Below are 18,474 nucleotides of genomic sequence, written 5' to 3'. Positions count from 1 at the left end.
CAACTGTGCAGCCCTATCACCACGCTGTCCGCACGGTTCTCGTTCACCCCTCACTGTCTTACTCTTTGTACGGAATGTCCTGTCGCGGACGCCAGTTTTGTTACAAGCTGCCACTCTAGCGTCGCCAGCGCGAAGTCGGCGACGGGAATGACAGCAGGTTGGTTCGTTCCGTACGCAAGCAGAGACAGTGAAGAGATCAGAGACGTGGGAAAACAAAACAAACTTTACTCTAGTGATATTGCAGCAACACGGGATCTAATACAACACTTCTATGCAACTAACAAAATACAACGACACTTGATACAATTAAAGAAATATATAACAGAAACAATAAAACAGCTTACGAGAGAGAACTATTACAACCTACACAAACTAACAAGAATAGAACGACGGAGTAGAAAGTTCGAAGACATAAACAGGTGAAGGCATACGTGTGATGACCGGCAGCGTTGTGTCCCCGACGATCGGATGCGAGAAGTCGAAGAGAGTTCTGGCACGACTGCGATGTCGGCGGTGATGCAACGCTGGTGTCTCCGGGAGGCTAGTGCTTGCAGGTGACTTCGAGCAGGTTGAGCTAACTCGAGGCGAAGTCCCGATGTCTACGTTGCAGACGTTAAAATCGCGTCACAACTAGACGAACGGCTAAGTTTAGGTAGCCAGCCGATACAGAGCCACACTAAAAACTTCTAGAAGAGATGCTTGTTGATCTGTTTCTACACCATCTTGGTCAGCGACTAGTCTGCCTAGCAGGGCAAAATCCTGCGCTTAAATCCCTCTCATGTCTCCTCGCTCTCTTCCTTGGAGACAAGAGACCTCTACCTGGGTCCAATCATGCGCGTTTAATTGATGGGAGATTCCGCCCCAAAAATATTTTGACCCCACCCCTTTTTAATAGGGAGAGGGCCCGCAACTAGCGAGAGTGACAACCTGTCGGGTTGTTGTCATACGGCTTGGCCACCAGAGCGTTTCCCACGTGTTTTTCCGTGGGAACGGTCAACCACTTAGCTCTCAGCAGGGCGTCTCGTAGTCTAATCCTTTTTCGGGGTATACCGCGGCCTTCTACGACCTTGCAGACGTCGCCGCAGTTACAAAAGGATTAAGGGTTGGTGCACACCGGCGACTAGCCGCGGTCGCGCGACCATTTGCGACTGGCGACCAAACTGCGAGCGACGTTCACACCGGCAAGGATTCATGCGAGCGACCGAAAGTCGCAAACCCGGAGAGTCACGTACAGATCTCGTTATCAACGAGAACTTGGGTGACCGGCGACGATCAGCTGATCAGATACGGAGCCCGCTGAGCGCGATGCGTTTGTTTTTGACGGCTGTGTTTGCGTAGCGTTCTCCCGGCAGCATCATAGACTTCGAGTCGAGTGATGAAGAAGAGGTTGTGGCGGTGCTGATGTGCTCAGCCAACGTGTCAGCGCTGGCAGCACGAAAACGTTCAAAGCAAGCAAGGCGGTGGTGGGTGAGACCGTCCCTTCGCTCGCGAGAAGTGGCTGGCCACACAGGGCGTCTGCTTCCCGACTTGCGCTCGCACGACGAGGAGTATTTCCGAGAGTAAGTTTATGGTTGTTTTACGTGCTTATAAGATAGTGCATAACATGTTATCTCATTCTTTTTTTGGTGGTTAGCTTCATGCGGATGCCGCCACGAACGTTCGACACTTTGCTCGAACTGCTGCGCCCCGCAATATCCAAGCAGGACACAAACCACCGGCCTACAATTTCGGCGCACGACTGCCTGGCCATGACCATTAGGTAAGAGCGTGTGGTTTGAAGATTAATATGCTGTGGCTTGTGGCTGCGCTTCGCTTGTAAGGAAGTTTCGCTTGGGCGGATAGAACGAATTGCATTTATGACGTATGCGGGCTCGATGGTGCAGTCGTTACTGCGGTCGGCAGTTTAGGCGTAAATGAGGGGTTTGATTACGGCCGCATCGATCGCCTTTAGGTGGAGGCGAAATGCACTTAAGTTGGCGCGTTTGTTGCGCACGTACGTTAAGAATCTCAGGTGGTGAATATTTCAAAACCATCTGTTGTGGCTTATTGCGTAATCAGTACGTGGTTTCCGCTTGTAAAATCACAGAAAATGGGATTCTGCGCTTCACAATGACATTACATTGTGGACGTGTCAGTTCCCGTTTTCTGTTATCCTGATGCACAGGTACTATATAGAGCGCAATTATGATGTTATAAAATAAGTGAAACACAATCCTCAGCTTTGCGAGTACAATTATGCACAAATTTTAGGACAAATTGATGTGCTGTTCAAGGCACTCAAAGAGTATTCATGCCAAAAATATTTTTCAGCATCGAGGAGGGAGGAGGTTCAACCAACCACCCTTTATGTATCTGCATGCACGATGGTGTGTGTTTGCACAAGTACACATGCGAAATTTCTCACAAACATGACCAGCGTTTAACCCCTGCACCTTGCTACAATTTTACGTATGTTCTGTTAAATTGACAGTGACACAATACACTGTGGACAGTAGCGCAGTGGCAATACATATTGTGGACGTTAGCACATTGTGTGAAAGCAATTTAAACAATAGACTTGAGTGATGTACGTTTTGCGAAATAGGTTCTCCTTGAATTTTCAGCTTTTCAGAAATCCATGCTAAGCAAATTGCTACAGGTACGTTTAGGTTGCCCTTCTTCAACCTGAGTAATATGAGCACGTACGCTCTTCCATGAAAAGGTTGATGAATGCTTATGATTCGCCAAAATGTGTAGGCACAGTAATATTCACTGCATATACGACAGCTTGCGGAGTGCACAAGCAGTGCTACTGTTCGCGACCAGTCGCAAATGGTCGCGCGACCGCTCCTAGTTGCCGGTGTGCACCAGCCCTAATTAGGTTTAACTGTACAGCGCAATCGTTCTCTCAAAAGTGCACAATGGTTTTGTCCAAATGCGAGCAGTTGCTGACCTTGGCTGTCATGGAACTTGACATATCGAAATTTCTAAAGTTAGTCAGTAAATATGCATTCTATCAGAAGCTGTGATGATGCCGTAGAAAATAGACAGCAGAGGTAGCGCTCATTAATACATAAAAATGAGGAATACTTTGGCAATGTAGCGTCATGACTATGACCCTGAAATGCAACTATGCGTGAGATTTTCAAGCTCGGCATGCTCCTTTTACAGTGTGTGTCTCCCATCATGGCTGTGCCGACAGAAATTTCACATGGCACTTATGCGTTTTAGGTATGCCAAGGAAGTGCGAGATAAATTGGCGCACTACTCCGTCACAGACGGTCAGGTGCCTTGGCAGGACAAAGTGGTGAACAGCACTTGAGGCGTACAAGGTCAAGGTGGGTTGTAAATGCATTTTATTGCTTACAGAACTTATGTACATAGCATCTTCTTAAGCTAAACAAACAAGAGAAAAATCACCCGTGACACAACAGATACATTACAGGGAAAACTGTCATGCCCAAATATAATCATGAAAACACAAAAATAAATAATTCATGTTAAAATATTTCGGTTATTGCACGGTTATCACTACAATTATCACAGAAATAAGTTGCCCTAAAGGGGTCATGACACCCAATTTTCAACCATAATGTGTGTTGTATGAGCTGATTCTTGTATGTTCACATACAAGCTGGCAAAATTCAAGCGATTTGGTCAAGCTGCTAATTTTTAATCGCATATTTTTATAAACGAGCTAGTCGCCTGACAGTTGGGCAATACTGACGCACTCACTATCCATGACATCACGAACCGCTTGCTCGACAAGCTGCTGCACAGTGTGCAATCTGGCAGACGGTCGTGTTCCGTCATCAACTGCGCTTGCAATCAAATTTTTTCGCATTGTTGAACTCTCCACTAAACCTAAATGACTTCTAGGGGTCGAAACATGGCTACTGTGTCAGCAATGTAGCGCTGGTACTTGCAGCAAATAATTTCGGATGTCAAAATGGGTCCTGTGAATGTGCAATGCGTATACCATTTGCCATTGCTCCTTCGGCTTGTGACGTCTCGCATGCCATGACAAAATGGCGGTCACTTATGGTAGGTTGAGTTTTAGGAGCCGAGCACTTCTACGGCTTATTTTTTATTAAAATGATCTCTTAAGGCCCCTTTTCACACGTGTACTAGCACATTTTACTCTGTAGTTTTGTTTTTTGCTGACAACCGTCAATTGTTGAGTGACCAGTCATGACCCCTTTAAGTTGAGACTAGAAAAGTGAACACAAGATAAAAAAAGATGGGTGTCATTGACATTATATAAACACTTCAATTTGCTTCACTGCTCTGATGCAATTTTGCCTCTGCTTCACACAGCACAAGTTCTACTGCATGCATTACATCTTGTGCAATGTGCACTGGTAGCTCTCTGAGGCGTGCATCGGTACGTAGAGCGAAGAAACCAATGTTATCTTTTTTGATGACCCCCTTGTTCGCTTTGATGTGTTCAAGGTGCTCCATGCACGCTTGCGCCACAGCTTCATGGCTTGTGCCCTCTCCTGCATTGCTGCAAAGCAAGTGTGATCTGCGATTCATGCATATGAATGCTTTAAGGTTGCATTGTTACTTCGTGAAGCACCATTTAGCAAAAAAAAAACTGTGTGAGAACGACAAGGTAGAAACAGAAGAAACAAGACAGAGCACTGACTTTCAACTGATGTTTGTGCTTTTCGGCACTAAGAAAGAAAAAAATATAGAGGAACTGAAGCAAATTAATTAGCACACTTAAAAGATAAATGTGTCAATAGGGCGTCTACCTCTCTGTGAGAAATAAATGGGCTTTTGATCTTTGAAACGGACACTCGTGTTTTGGAACAGGGTGCTGATGTTCTGATATTAAAGCCTAAATATTACGGTAGTTACATGGGTTCTGTCTGCCTTAGTATAAATGTGCCCACAATAAAAACATCAGTTTAAAGTCAGTGCTCTATCCTGTTTTTTCTGTTTTTACCTTGTCGTTCTCACACTCTTTTTAGTTACTATGTCTGTGTACCAACTTGACCGAGCGTTTACCTTATAAAGTTTTGTATTTTGTAGCATGCGCAGGATTGTTAGAAAAAAATCTGCAAGTTTATCCTCTAAGAGTCAGCGGTATATCTCACCTAGCGCCCTTGCAGGTCCGTTGTCGTCTTGATGAGCGTGACCTGCAGTGAATTATACATATTGCTTAAATGTACAGAAAGAGATCCTTTTCGAAAAGTTGTGATTGTGATCTCTTGCCAGGAGTACCTAAAATAATTTTTTCGTTTACACACCGTTTGGATGGTGGCTGCTCTCTTGAGGTGGTTGCTGAAGCATCACTGCAGAAGGAGGCAGTATTATTATACAACTTATAAAGTGTTACAATTACATGCAGCAGAATCTGGTGTCAAAACATTAGGCACTTTCTCCAAATGTGCTAGAACATGAAGAAGGTTACAAAACATGTTTTTAAGATTTAATAGATTGGCTATCTATGCATACCCTTCATTTGTCATTACTTAGGTGGATTCATAAGGGTTTTACTCATTGCTGCAGGTGTCGACACCAGTCTCCTCAGCCGTATCAGGGGTACGTTCCGGTTCCGCTGCATGGCTTGGCCGAGGCGGTGATCTGCAGTGATGAAAACTTCTCTCTATGTATTTGATGATGCCACTAGTACATGAACAGTTTTAGGCATTCTTCGGGAGTTAAAATGCCATTATGATTTCACTCAACACGAGGTTTATTTTACACTTGCGTTACCTCTTGATTGAGCACTGCTGTATGGAAGGTGTGCATACAGAAGTTTAATGTGCCTATTATGTTAATAAAATGCTATGTAGGTTGCGCATCTAAATGAGAACAAGAGATATTGTCACGGAGATGAAGTAAAGGTAGAGGAAGAACTCAAGCAGCTGATAAGCACGTGAGGGTGTTAATCAGCCATTGTGAATCTTGTCTGTGGGTTTTCCCCTGTAAACGCATTTTGTACAAAAGTCTCTAACCCCGTAACAATATCTCACTGGCTATGTGAATGAAATTTATACAGTCAATCCTAAATGGCTGTGCAAACGATGTGTCTGATGAAACTGTGCCTGCTGTCATTATGTTTCTTGAACACATGCTACACACGACTTTTGCAGCATCATTTTACTGCTAGGAATGAGTGAATGCTTCACATTATTCAGCTCACTTGTATTGCAATCAGCACTGGGCACTTGTTCATAACGAATTGACATGAATGTGTTGCCAGTGTATGCAGATAATGCATTAGTTTGCTTAATTGCAGCCTGTCGCTGATGAATACTTTGCTTTTTCAGAAATATTTGACGTTGTACAATAACCACATTCACACAGAAACCACATTCACACATGAGGGCACAAGCCTTGTTTCTGTGTGATGATGTTTAGAGTTTAATGGCGCAAGGCCGACTTTGCCCTTAGTCGGCCTTGCGCCATTAAACTCTAAACATCATCACACAGAAACAAGGCTTGTGCCCTCATGTATTCCTGTGTGCTTTTGTTCAGTGTTGAGTGCTGAATGTATTTAAAAAGATGCAGTGGTTTGGGCAAGCTAACGACCTGAACACCGCCTTTCAAGCACGCTTGTATTTTTCATAATTTTGCAAAGTACAATCACCTTGTAATAAAAAATAATGTTTCTGGGTTGAAGTTCATGCGTGTACAGCTTCAAGTGCATGCACATGGTACTGAAAATTTTTGTGCATGCTCACCTCTCGTTAGCCTCTTCTGCTGTGATGTGGCTGCTGCAAGAGAACATGCAATATGTGATTCTGTCAGTGCTATTGTTTGCATTTTTAGAGCATTTTCACTGTTTTGCTACAATATAAGTACTTATGCTGCATTCTTGTAATGAATATGTGCAATGCTTGTCTATGAACAGCCTCATGACACATGCAATAAGCGATCTCTTTAGATTTTTAGATTTTGTATTAAGCCGAGAATGACACAGAAAGTACACTCAATTCTCTCATTCTTACTGTTTTGTCTTCAATATTCTGTTTTGTGAAGCTGTCCACGTGTTACTTGTACGGTATGCTATACTTTTTGTGTTGTGCTGATGCATTGTGCTATGCTAACCAAAACATTTCATTTTCTGTTCAATGGAGGGCAAGCATTATTCATTACCTTTGGTCAATGGCACTCATGTTGCACAGTACCCTAGAATGATGCACAGAGTTATTCTTCGTAGCTGTAGCCACAATTACTCGACATCAAAACAGCCCATTGCCACCATGTTCATGATCACATGCATGCCCACTGTGAATTACCTCTTGGGACTTCTATGTTTATGTGCAGTGTACTTATGTGTATTGATATGTGTGTATTTATGTGTATGTATAACAGTCATGTGAATTAAATCAACTTTTTTTTGTTTAGTACTCAATAGTCAACTAATATTGAACTTCAGCCACAGGCTCAGATTCTCCTTCCATTAATTTAAGCATAGCCTCAAAATGGGGCCATTTTATTGTTGGAATGTCGGCTGCTCCGGCTCCACTTCTTTGTCTTTCACGTATATCTTGTTGTTTGCTTTTGAAGATATCACGCAGGTTCTTAAATCGTTTCTCAACAAGGACACCTGAAAACAAAACCCTTGCTGTAAGAATGTATTGTGCATACTGTATTGCTGATAAATTTTCTACTTTATTTCAGCACAATTGTGAGCGGTCTTTATTTTCTTTGCCCAGATCATTTCGGCTGCAGCACCCTAGAAATCTGAATATTGGGCATCAAAATGAATCGGATGCCATCTAAACTTAAGTATTGGTAGGGGCTTAAACATTGCAAAATCTCTGCCCATGATTGAGGGAACCTGCAGCCGAGGGTTCCAGAAATGCCGCCCACCTAGTGTTTTCGACCGTCCACCTACATGTGCACGACATCACAGCTGACGCAATGATTAGTTGCGCAAAGAGTTATGTACACTGTTTCTTGAAGGCAAGCATGTCTGCCAAGCTATTGTAACAAAGAGGCTGTTTATACCTTCGGCAATTGAAGTTCACTTGCAAAAAGTCTATTTCATGAACCAGCACATGATGTCTTTATCACCTTCAGAGTGAAACTTTCTAAGCATTACTGCATTGTGCAAAACTCCACAGGTGAGTATATACCATTGGTATCGGCCAAGCGAAACTGTCGTGTACAGCGGGAGAGATTGTTGTCAAACAAAAGCAAACATGTTAAACAACTTGAAAAGAAGAATGAAACTAACTAGAGCAAGATGACAATTTTTGAGAGAAAGAAATGCAACAAACATAGTATATGACTCAAAGTGTAACATAGAGAGAGCGAGAGGAAGGAAATTATAAGAAAATAAAGGGACCAAAACATGAAAACATACCAACACATAGAAGCAGACATGAAAAATTGACTTTAAAATATAGGAACAAAGAAAACAAACAAAAACGAAGCACAGTTGGAAGCGGAGAGATATAACCTCTGGGAATAAAAGAATAATCGAAATATAAAGGCACCAACAGACAAAAACACAGGAGAGGAAAGCAACAGTTGTGAAGAAATGAGGATTAGATATGGGCCACATTACAGAGGAATATATTCCCCCATCTGTGCTTTCCTTCAGTGTTCGCCCAGCCCCTAGAACACTACCATATCTTTTTTTTTTTTTTTACGATTGCATGTCATTTGGCATCAACAGCATGTCTGACTCCCAAATCCGGACATTTGAGAGTGCTGCTAAACATGTTTTGTATGTCTTAATTACACGCTCCTCTATGGAGTGCACAAAATGCGCTCAAAGCAGAAGCTACTTTGCATTCTTTTTTAAAACAGCACAACTGCAATGCATAGGCAGAATTAAAGCGTAACACCCCCCCCCCCCCTCCCTCACCGCGCACTAGATATTATGCATTGCAAATGCCGCACGTTCACAAAAGCACACATTCCCTTGGCCAGACGATGACGTACAAACACAGCAAGGAGCATGCGCTAGGTGAGTTGGCAACTGCGAGCAGTATTTCGAACGTCTGAGCTTCATTATCAGCTATACAATGTTCTGTCATGTCGCTTTCGATGTTAAACTCGGAAAGTCACGAGAACAAATGTGCACACAACTGCGCTCGCATACATCACAGTCAATACATCTCATGCAAACTAAAACCTTGCAGTACAAATACCAATATTTTCATTGTTCATTCATTGGCAACGCCAGCCATGCAGTACACACCTGTTCTTGCTTATATAGCTACTTAAACAAAAAATCTCGGTACTTACTCGACATGCCGAACATGCTTCCGATCTCTGCCCAAGCCCGGTCCTTCTTTGTCCGATCTTTAAAAGAAGGGTGCCGCTTGTCATACAGATATGGGTACATTTTAATCGCGTCGATGAGGAGCTCGGCCGAGTACTTAAAGCTGGCCGTGGTGGCATTCGTCTGATGCGAGGAAAAATCCACGGAGGAACGTACGTGTCGTTCGTACCTCACGGCAGTAGGCAAGCGCAACGAGAAAAAAAAAATAACATACGATGTGGCCGGATGTAAACAAAGGCTGACGTCACTTCTGGTCTTCGCTGATTGGTTAAAGTGTTTTGCGACTGCAGTCGCGCGACCAAAAAATCGGTCAGGAAGCGACTGGCCAAAACAGTCGCTTTGCGACCGTTTGCGACCGTTCGCAACTGCTTGCGACCAGTCGCAAATGGTCGCGCGACCGCTGCTAGTCGCCGGTGTGCACCAGCCTTTACTGTCGGCGGCGACGTTCTAAGGAGAGCACCCCATTTTGCACTTATCGGTTCCCTTTCATGTGCCGCCGTTTCTCACGGTCAGTCGGGCAGTACGGCGCCCGTTAATTGCCGTGACGCGGGGTCGCCAAAGATGGCCGTCCGTGACAGCTTTCAAGGCTTAAAGTTCCGCCTTTATTCATGAAATGCGAGCATAAACGTCGTACAGGTAAATCACGAAACGATCATGACCACAATAAGTTTTTTTTTCTTGCCGTTGGTCTCGGCGATTGCTGGAGCTATCTCGGAGGTCTCGGTTTTGCATTTCGTTGTACAGCGAGAAAGTGGACACGCATGCATGCCTGTTTGCAGTATATATAAACGGATGACAACCGTCAACAGAACATTTCTAGCAAGCGTAATAAAACACTTCAACGCACAGGAAGTGAGAGATCAATGAAGAATATGCAACTGCAATGGCGAAAATCGCCCGGGCTATTTGTACCGAATAAAGTGAGCATCGTACCACTGATCGTAAGATAGATTGCTTGTGTAAGCACTTCATTGCTTTGGCATCATGTGTATTCCCAAGTTTAACGAATATAGGCGTTACAGAACGAACGTCGGAGTCCTTGTCTGTAACTCGATGTCATGCGATGCTCGCTTGCACTTAAAAGTGCCAGTCGCAGTAGACCGAATTAACTGAAACAACCTTCGCATTGTACCCACAGTTTGTTTTGATGAGCTTCCTACTTTTCTGAAGCGAGGTTGGATTGAAGTAAGAAGCTTGCCAGGCCCTTGATCAAGAAACCACACCTCAATGCCAACGAAAGAGGATGACCTATGCACGTTCACTTGCGGAAGGCTCGCTTTGCACTACCCATTTATGACTGGCGCGTCGATGGGGGCGCTGATGGCGGCGCTTTTCGCAGCGCCGCTTGGGCAGAGTCTGACGTCTGCATCGGGAACCGCAGGAAACTAGGCCGTGGCGGCAACTATGGCTATTTGAACGACGCCCAACAAATACGTATATGAACGTTAACCAGTGGCTTCAAATACAAGGCCACGTAAGTAACGGCGACTTTTATTATTCACAAAGTATACAGCTGACTCTGGCACAGTGTTTTCACAAAATCTGCACTGCCGTATTCATTTCGGCACGACGACGGCAACTATTCGGTGCTCTCATGCACCTGTTAAGGTACATTTTAAGACAAAAGGGTGCTAAAAGGGTGCGTGGTTCGTCATTTTGGGTACTGCCGCAACCACTAATTCCTTCAACGACTACCTGCACATGGCCTAACAGTTGGTCCCCACAGACTACACTGTAAGCAAAAATTAACCGAGATGTGAGTTCCTACAGCATATGAGCTCCCAAGACAACTCCTCCCCAATTATTTTCTCCCTGGTACGGAGTGAACTCGGCACATGTCATCGTAAAACACCCCCTGTTTAATGGCAGAGTTTATGAACGATATGACCTTGTTAAACTCCCAACGGAGATTTAGGTCACGTGGTTACAAACTCCGTATGGGAGTTTTAAAAACACTTTTTGGTCGTATATAACGTGCATGCCTGCGTGTGTTTGTGTGTAGTGTGGGAATCGAGAGTGCCCTCCTACCGGGCGCCTCGATCCTTAGCTGCCGCGCGCGCGCTGACGGCGTAGCCCGGGTGCGCATAAGCACCGGCATCCGCCAAGATGGCTGCCAGGGCGCCTCTTGGTCGGGGCCTGTCAACCGTCGGCTCCTTTTCGCGCTGGCATGTCCGGGCACGCTACTAGAGTGTACTAGAAGAGGGCAGTGGGCTTACTCCGCTGCTACTTTGAGGCATTTGGCGTCACATAGGAGAGATGACGCCACAGGCATCTTCCATGGAAGCTTCACCTGCAGAAGCTGCTCGCTGATGGCTGCTCGTAAAAGTTGGAACGTGCATTTATTCGATATTTGTAATAAACTTGCATGCTTTGACTGCCCTCTGATTATTAAGAGCTGCTGGTGCTCTCGCTTCAAAGTGTTTCCTTTTTCTTTTGCGATACAGCCTCCCGAAAATTAGTCCAATGGCAGCCGGCGCAGTCTGTGTATTCTGCTTTGTAGTGCGACGCAGTTAACGCTTTTTTTGTGTGTGTGGGTTTCGGAGGGTGTGTGCTTGAGTTAGTTGAGTATTCCTGATAAGCACTATATTTGTTCAGGCCACATCGTCTTTCCTCGAATATAACAGCTCGTCGAAAAGGATGATATATGCCACAAATTATATGGTTTGATACAGTGACCTGTATCATACCTGTATCACCGTATCATACATTGATACGTACGGTTCATGCTGTGTAGACCGAACCCAAAAAGAATTCGTAACAAGAATATGCCCGCCCTTTCACGACACAATTAGAAAACAGTGCATGTTCACTTCCTAGAAAAGCTTTAACATGCAGGCGTGCTGGCTGGGTTTTCGCCTTTATTATAAAGTGAAATTGTAGTGCTTAAATAATTTTTGTTCTGCTTCAGTTGTAGACCATGGCACAACAGTTTTTTGGGGGTTATTAATAATGATAATTATGCACATACACGTATGTTAGACATATGTAGAGTGGCATAGTGAAAAACTAAATAAAGATACACACGAAGCTTCTGCTCCTGACACGAACCTCTTATTTGTAAGAACTGAAGTACACCATCTAACCGCTGATTTACACACCTTATTCACTACATATGTGACGGCTCATCTTCAGCTGCTTGGCCCTCTGCCGCTTCCCTGCCTTGTCAGTGTTCGGTCGTTTCACATTGAATGAAGACGTGTGACAACGTAAAAAGTAATTACTTTCGCTGTGAGGGTAGCTGCGTGCACACTGCAACCAACTTCAATTGAGAGTCTGCGTTGAACAATTGCCAGCATGTCCATAATGCTGTCAGAGTGCAGCTTACTCTGGCAAAAACATTCTGTGAAAATATCCTCGAGCTTTTTCATGAAGCTGTACAGCTGACTTGAGGGATGAAGGAGGCCTCCTCGGTCACAAAAGTCGGTCAGCCGAAGAAGTTGAAAACAGCCTCGGTGTGGATAATGGGTGAGGTATGCACGCTTTTTTTTTCATCGATAATATGCACATGGTCCTTAAGCTAAAGGCGCTGTTGCAAGTGGAGTTCGCAAACTGCGTTGGTGTCTTCCAAAAGCTTGTCCGCTCAGTGCTGGTTCTTCTCGCATTCTTTTGGCCTGTTTTCATCCTTCAGGACGCCAAATGACAGGTCCAGCCTGCTCTTCACGAACACGTTGCCTGTTAGACACCCAGCCGCCTAACAGTGGTTTTGCCGTTGTCACGGCATGGTTACAGTATGCACTGTAAAGCATACTGTCATCTTGCGTGGTGCGTAAAGTTCAAAGTTGACGGCGAAAACTCGGCGCTACAATGTCCACAGACACACAACGTGGCTCAAACTCTTTTGCTCTGCAGGACCTGACCGGCTCACAACCGGCTCAGCTGCAATGTCCCTCCCAAACTTGTTCCATTGATGGCGATGCCAGCGCCGCCGCTCGTGCGACCAGAGAACCACAAACGTGTGACATTTCTGGAGCCACCCCTCTGCATACCCTCCGCAGGAGAGTGTGCCCACTGCCCCCTTCTAGTACACTGTAACGCTACGCTGGTAGGGTGGCTAGAATTCTAGCCATCCTAACGCTGGCGCGCTGCGCGGGCTACGTCGCAACGCAGCGCCTTTTCCCCCTCGGGCGCGCGTGACATCCTCCTCTCCTACGAGCTGTGTTGCGCCCGACGATTCGCTCGTCGCGGCAGATGCTCTCAGGCCTCCACGAGAGGTTGACGCGCTGCTAATGGTGCATTCAGACGACGGACCGAATCCGGATGTGACGGGACGGACGGCGCGTCACGTGACCTCACATCAGCGATTCCCCTCGTCCGCGACTCGTCCGCGCGGCTCGCGAACGGATGTCCGCAACCTATTTCTCACATCGGGATTCTGGCGGGAGAGAGCCGGTACTTCAGCGGAATAGCTCAGGGTTGGTGGCAACCAGTGCACTTTTCGTCTGCTCGCGGCATGTCCTCCATGGCTCGCGGACAGCTAGCTGCATGACTGTTCGGCATCATCTACGCTTGAGCATGGTTTACTTAGTTTCCGGGGGCTTTGTTCTCAGGGGAATAAATACGCAGAAATCATTTTTTGTGGTTCGGAATATTTCACCGCCGCTGTTTTGACACGCGAGATTCTTAGCCGCCATGGTGGGGAAATATTCTAACTTCTGCAACCGGCGACGTGCCGCTTCTAAGAACGGATGGGAGACGCGTTCAGATGTTCTACAAGTGGGGAACAATAGTGTTGAAAGAACATTCTGCCAGCAACTACCTTTTCTCCTGAAAGAATAACACTCCTCGTTCATTTGTCACAACGCGACAGACATCGCAGCCAAGCAACTTTCCTTCCTCCGTGCAGCCAAGCGTCGCTTCTTGCGGGCATCCATGTTGAATACCCTCAAACCAGTCTGCTGCCAGCGGGCGCAGGTGAGCGCCGAATCTGCTGTCGAGGGTGATGCGGCTTGTTTTCCCCTAAGACACCGTCCGTCGTGTTGGTGCGCCTGCAGGCGGATCATCTGTGGATTAGGTGTCCGCGTCCATGACAAATCCGGATTCGGTCCGTCGTCTGAATGCACCATTAGCAGGCGTCTTCTCGTTCGTGCGTTCGACTTCGGCCCTTGTGCGGGAGTCGTCGCGCCCTAAGCAAGCGTACTTGCTTGGTCTTGCGGAGTTCCCTATACGGCCTGCAAGCCCGTGAGTGTCGCACTGTGCTGCATCTTGGTTTAATAAACCCGTTGTTGTTGTTATGCTTTCTCGTGCATGGTTTCTGTGCCGTGCCGGAGAAAACGACGAAGCCGGCCGCAGCATCTTCGCACGCAGCGGCAGTGGAGGACGTCGCATCCCTACACGGTTGCGCTTAGTAGGTAAGCCTAGTGCAAACCTATCTCCACATAACTGGCGCCCAACTTGGTTTCGGCATGGCTTCAGAGCAGACCTCATCGAGGCGATCGTTCCTGTTCGATCCTGTGGCGACGGACTTGATCTCGTTCGAGGCGGACGGCTGCAACAGCCCGGAGTACAGCCCTCTCGGCGACCCTCTGCTTTCGTTCACCGGGAAAGATCCCTTTTTCGGGGCCCCCTACGGTGATGCGAGTCGCTTAAACGAGGACCACAGTCCTAGCCAAGCCAGTAACGGGCTGTATCAGCTGTTCGAGACTCACGCGCTTACGGGCCCGTCCCCGGTGCAGTCTCCTCTCGCTGGCCTTTCCCCATCAGCAGCATGGTTGACAGCTCAAATCGCCGCACCCAGTCCTTCCTACCGGGGGCACTCACGTGTAGGCGGGAACGCGCTTACTGACCCGTCGTGGTCGCGAGCGCAAAGGATTGACGATGTCGTTTGCGAGCCTGCTCGCTTAACCGACAAAGTCGCCGCGTTCACCGACGCTCGCTGGCCTGAGACTCGCGTGGGCGACGCTTTCGACGGACGTGGGCCAGCGTGATCCGCTGCCGACCCGTCTGCTAGTCGTGTGAGGCCTCAAGCACCAGTCGGAGCACAAACCCTACCCTCCTCCATGCCGTGTACTGGCCTTTTTCGGTCGGACGCGCATGCTGGGGAACAACCGCGCGCACCTGTTACGGCCGCGTCGGAGCAGTCACCGCTGCACGCAACTGCGGCGCAGCTCCTAAACGTTCGCTGGAAGCGGTGCGCTCGCAGCCTTGTGCTTTAAAGGGAGACCCCGAGTCCCCTCAGCCAAGCGTTCCGAGTAGCTTAAGGGTACCTCTGCCTGAGCACAGCGGTTATTCGGACCACATCAGTGCCACAGAGTACCTCGAGGCGCTGCACCACTATGAGCAGGCTACGCGGCTGAGCGACAGCGTTATGCTAGGCTCTGTTTTGCCCGTGTCGCTGACAGCCCAAGCGGTGAGGTGGTACCGGCTCGTCGGCCACCAAGCTCGCTTGATGGAGGAGTTTAGGGCGCTCTTCCGTAGCGAATTCCTTCCTCCTGAATACGAGCGCCACATGCGTCGCGAGTTAGAGCTTCGCACACAGCATCCCAACAAATCTCTTCCCGAGTACGTTCGGGCTTTGCAGGAGCTGTACCTCCTAGCCGATCCTACGGCATCAGACGCCGAGAAGGTGGAGCGAGCCATACGTCAGGCTCATCCAACCTTCGCCGCTTACCTTCGGAGCGCCAGTTATCCTGACCTAAACGAGCTGGCATCCGATGCGAAGCGTATTCAGGGCGACATACTGGCGGCGCGAGCCTATCGCCCGCCGCCACCGCCGTCCGCGTCTCTCGAGCCTCGTTGCGCGTGGGCTGGTTGTGCCTCGTCGCACTGCGGTTCCCAGAACCATGAGGCGGCCTCTGCCGCGAGAGACCGAGACGCGCTCGATGTGTCGGACTGCGCTCTGGACCCGTACTCGTACGCCCGGGTGGCCACCGTTGCCCGGCAGCGTGAACAAGAACGGAAACCCCGTGCTCCAGTGCACGAGGGGATATCCGATCGCGGAGCCCCCACTGCGGCTAGCGAACGGACACCTCGTAGCTCTAAAGGATCGCCAAAAGCTCCCCCTGTTGGAAGAAAAGGCGTGGTCTGCTTTCGTTGCCGTGAGCGTGGTCACACCGCGCGTGAGTGCAACGCGCCCCAACCGACGCAAGGGCCTCCTCGCCCGTCGGGAAACGGGGTGAGCCGTCGGTGAGCTCCCCCTTGCCGGCGGCTGCAGAAGTAAGAAAGCACGGGAGTGTAACACAACCTCTGGCACCGATGGCGTGTCGCGCCGGACATGACATTCCAGCCACGCCGGCGCCGTTCATCGCCCTTACGATCGCTGGTCGAAAGTTTGCGGCGTTGCTGGATAGCGGGGCTTCGATCTCACTGTTCGGCGAAGAGGTTAGGGCTTATTTGCGCGACCGCTCTGTCTGCATTCGAGCTTGCGACACTGCCTTCTACCTCGCCAGCAGTACCGCCACCTCGTGCGGCGCTGCGCGGTTGGTTGTGCGTTGGGAGAATCGCGCACGCCGACAGCGCTTTGTGCATCTCCCTGGTCTTTCTGTGCCTGTGATTCTCGGTCGCGACTTCCTCACGCGCACAGGTATCGTCATTGACGTCGTAAGCGGAGGCTACAGGGACGGCCCTTCCGGCACCCTACGGCCTTTCGCTGCACCTCCCGTGGTCTCGGCTGCCAGTAAGTCGCCGGACACCACGAGGAAGAAGGAGGAAAGGAGACCAAGGGTTGCCCCCGCGGCCCGTGTCTCCCCCTTCGACGCCAAGACTGGACCTTTGGCCGGCGCGGCGGAAAAAGGTCCGTGCGTACAGCTTTCCCTCGAGCATAATGCTGCCGCGGTGACCGAGGTCTCGGCTATGCCGGTGACCCCCCGCTAAGCAGCAACTCGAATGGCTCGCTGCCACCTTTGCCGGACAGCTTGTCGAAACGCGAGAAAACACGCTTGTCGTCGCTGTTGACACGTTTCAGCTACACGTTCACAGAACGCCCGGGTTGCACCTCTCTGGTGAGACACCGGATTGACACAGGTGACGCACAACCGTGGCAATGCAATCCTCGCCCCGTTAATGCAGCAAAGAGGAAAGCAATTGACCAGGCACTGGATGAGTTGATTGAGACCAGAGTTGTCCAACGCTCAAACAGTCCTTGGGGTTCACCGGTGGTAATGGTCCCCAAAAGAGACGGCTCTCACCGGCTCTGTGTGGAGTATACCGCCGGCTGAACCAGGTCACGAGGAAGGATGCTTATCCTATGCCTAACGTTGACTCGATCGTGGCTGCTCTAGGCGGTGCTTGCTACTTCGGCACCTTGGATGCTAGCCGCGGTTACCTACAGAATCAGATGGAGCAGGTTGACGTGGAGAAAACTGCGTTCACCTCTCACAGAGGTTTGCACGAGTTTACCGGCATGCTGTTTGGCTGTTCTGGAGCTGCAGCTACGTTCCAGAGATTGATAGACCGCGTTCTAGGGGATGCTAAATGGCAACACGCCATGGCGTACCTCGACGACATCGTCATCTTCTCTCGAACGTTCGAGGAACACCTTCACCACTTGGAAGATGTCCTCGGGAGGTTGCGTGCCGCCGGGTTGACTTTCAACTCGAAGAAAGCTCAAATAGCTGAGACTCGCATCTCACTATTAGGCTTTGCCATTCAGAGCGGTCGTGTTCTGCCGTGCGAGGAGAAGGTACTTGCCATTGTGGAGTACCCGACGCCGGCAAACATTCAGGGCCTAAGGCGCTTTTTGGGCATGGTGAACTACTATCGACAGTTCATCCCAAACTGTGTGGCCCTCCAAGCGCCCTTGACTGCACCCTTGAAAAAGTCGGCACGATGGAGCTGGGGGCCAGAACAAGAGAGAGCCTTCAAGGCGCTTTCGGAAGCTGTAGAGGCCACAGCCGAGTTAAAGCTGCCCAACCTGAACAGGGAATTCGTTGTCCAAGCGGACGCGAGCGACCTGGGTCTCGGCGCGGTACTGCTTCAGGAGCACGACGGCGTCCTCCGGCCAGTCGCCTTTGCGAGCCAGTCACTTAACGCCGCCTAGCGTAACTGTAGCGTCACAGAAAGGGAATGTCTCGCTATAGTTTTTGCTCTCAGGAAGTTCGACTGCTATGTCGACTGTGTGCCATTCGTGGTGGAAACGGACCACATGGCACTCACCTGGCTTAAGTGCTTGCGCGAGCCCTCGGGCCGCCTCGCGCGCTGGTGTCACACAGGTCCCGTAAATTAGGGAGGCGATTGCCGGGCTAATTCTAAGGGCCGAAGTATCGGCCCCCCGAACCGCACCACGAAAGCGTGGACAATTTAGAAGT

The 18,474-nt window shown here is 48.8% G+C and overlaps 2 protein-coding genes across 5 annotated transcripts; one reads left to right on the top strand and one right to left on the bottom strand.

Annotated features, from left to right (window-relative positions):
* The first annotated feature begins 1,247 nt into the window (after positions 1–1,247).
* LOC142775287 (uncharacterized) lies at positions 1,248–3,301 on the top strand. The gene is made up of 3 exons (XM_075876625.1): positions 1,248–1,559; positions 1,634–1,759; positions 3,211–3,301. The coding sequence occupies exons 1-3, from the start codon at positions 1,402–1,404 to the stop codon at positions 3,299–3,301; spliced, it is 375 nt and encodes a 124-aa protein (XP_075732740.1). The 5' UTR covers positions 1,248–1,401.
* A 746-nt stretch (positions 3,302–4,047) lies between these two features.
* On the bottom strand, positions 4,048–9,430 carry LOC142776199 (uncharacterized). 4 transcript variants are annotated; one of them, XM_075879420.1, is made up of 6 exons: positions 9,196–9,418; positions 7,090–7,543; positions 6,675–6,707; positions 5,485–5,571; positions 5,082–5,123; positions 4,048–4,486 (listed from the first exon to the last, which is right to left on the bottom strand). In XM_075879420.1, exons 2-6 carry the CDS (start codon positions 7,107–7,109, stop codon positions 4,249–4,251), a joined length of 420 nt encoding a protein of 139 aa, XP_075735535.1. In that variant the 5' UTR covers positions 7,110–7,543; positions 9,196–9,418; the 3' UTR covers positions 4,048–4,248. The 4 variants fall into 4 exon arrangements, 3 of the variants coding, with proteins under 3 accessions (XP_075735535.1, XP_075735534.1, XP_075735533.1); XM_075879419.1 differs by having other exon boundaries at positions 7,090–7,122; XM_075879418.1 differs by lacking the exon at positions 7,090–7,543 and having other exon boundaries at positions 4,271–4,486; positions 9,196–9,430.
* Positions 9,431–18,474: the final 9,044 nt, after the last annotated feature.

The sequence above is a fragment of the Rhipicephalus microplus genome, chromosome X (assembly GCF_043290135.1).
Source record: "Rhipicephalus microplus isolate Deutch F79 chromosome X, USDA_Rmic, whole genome shotgun sequence".
Lineage (NCBI taxonomy): Eukaryota > Metazoa > Arthropoda > Arachnida > Ixodida > Ixodidae > Rhipicephalus > Rhipicephalus microplus.
This window is presented reverse-complemented; position numbering and strand designations above follow the sequence as displayed.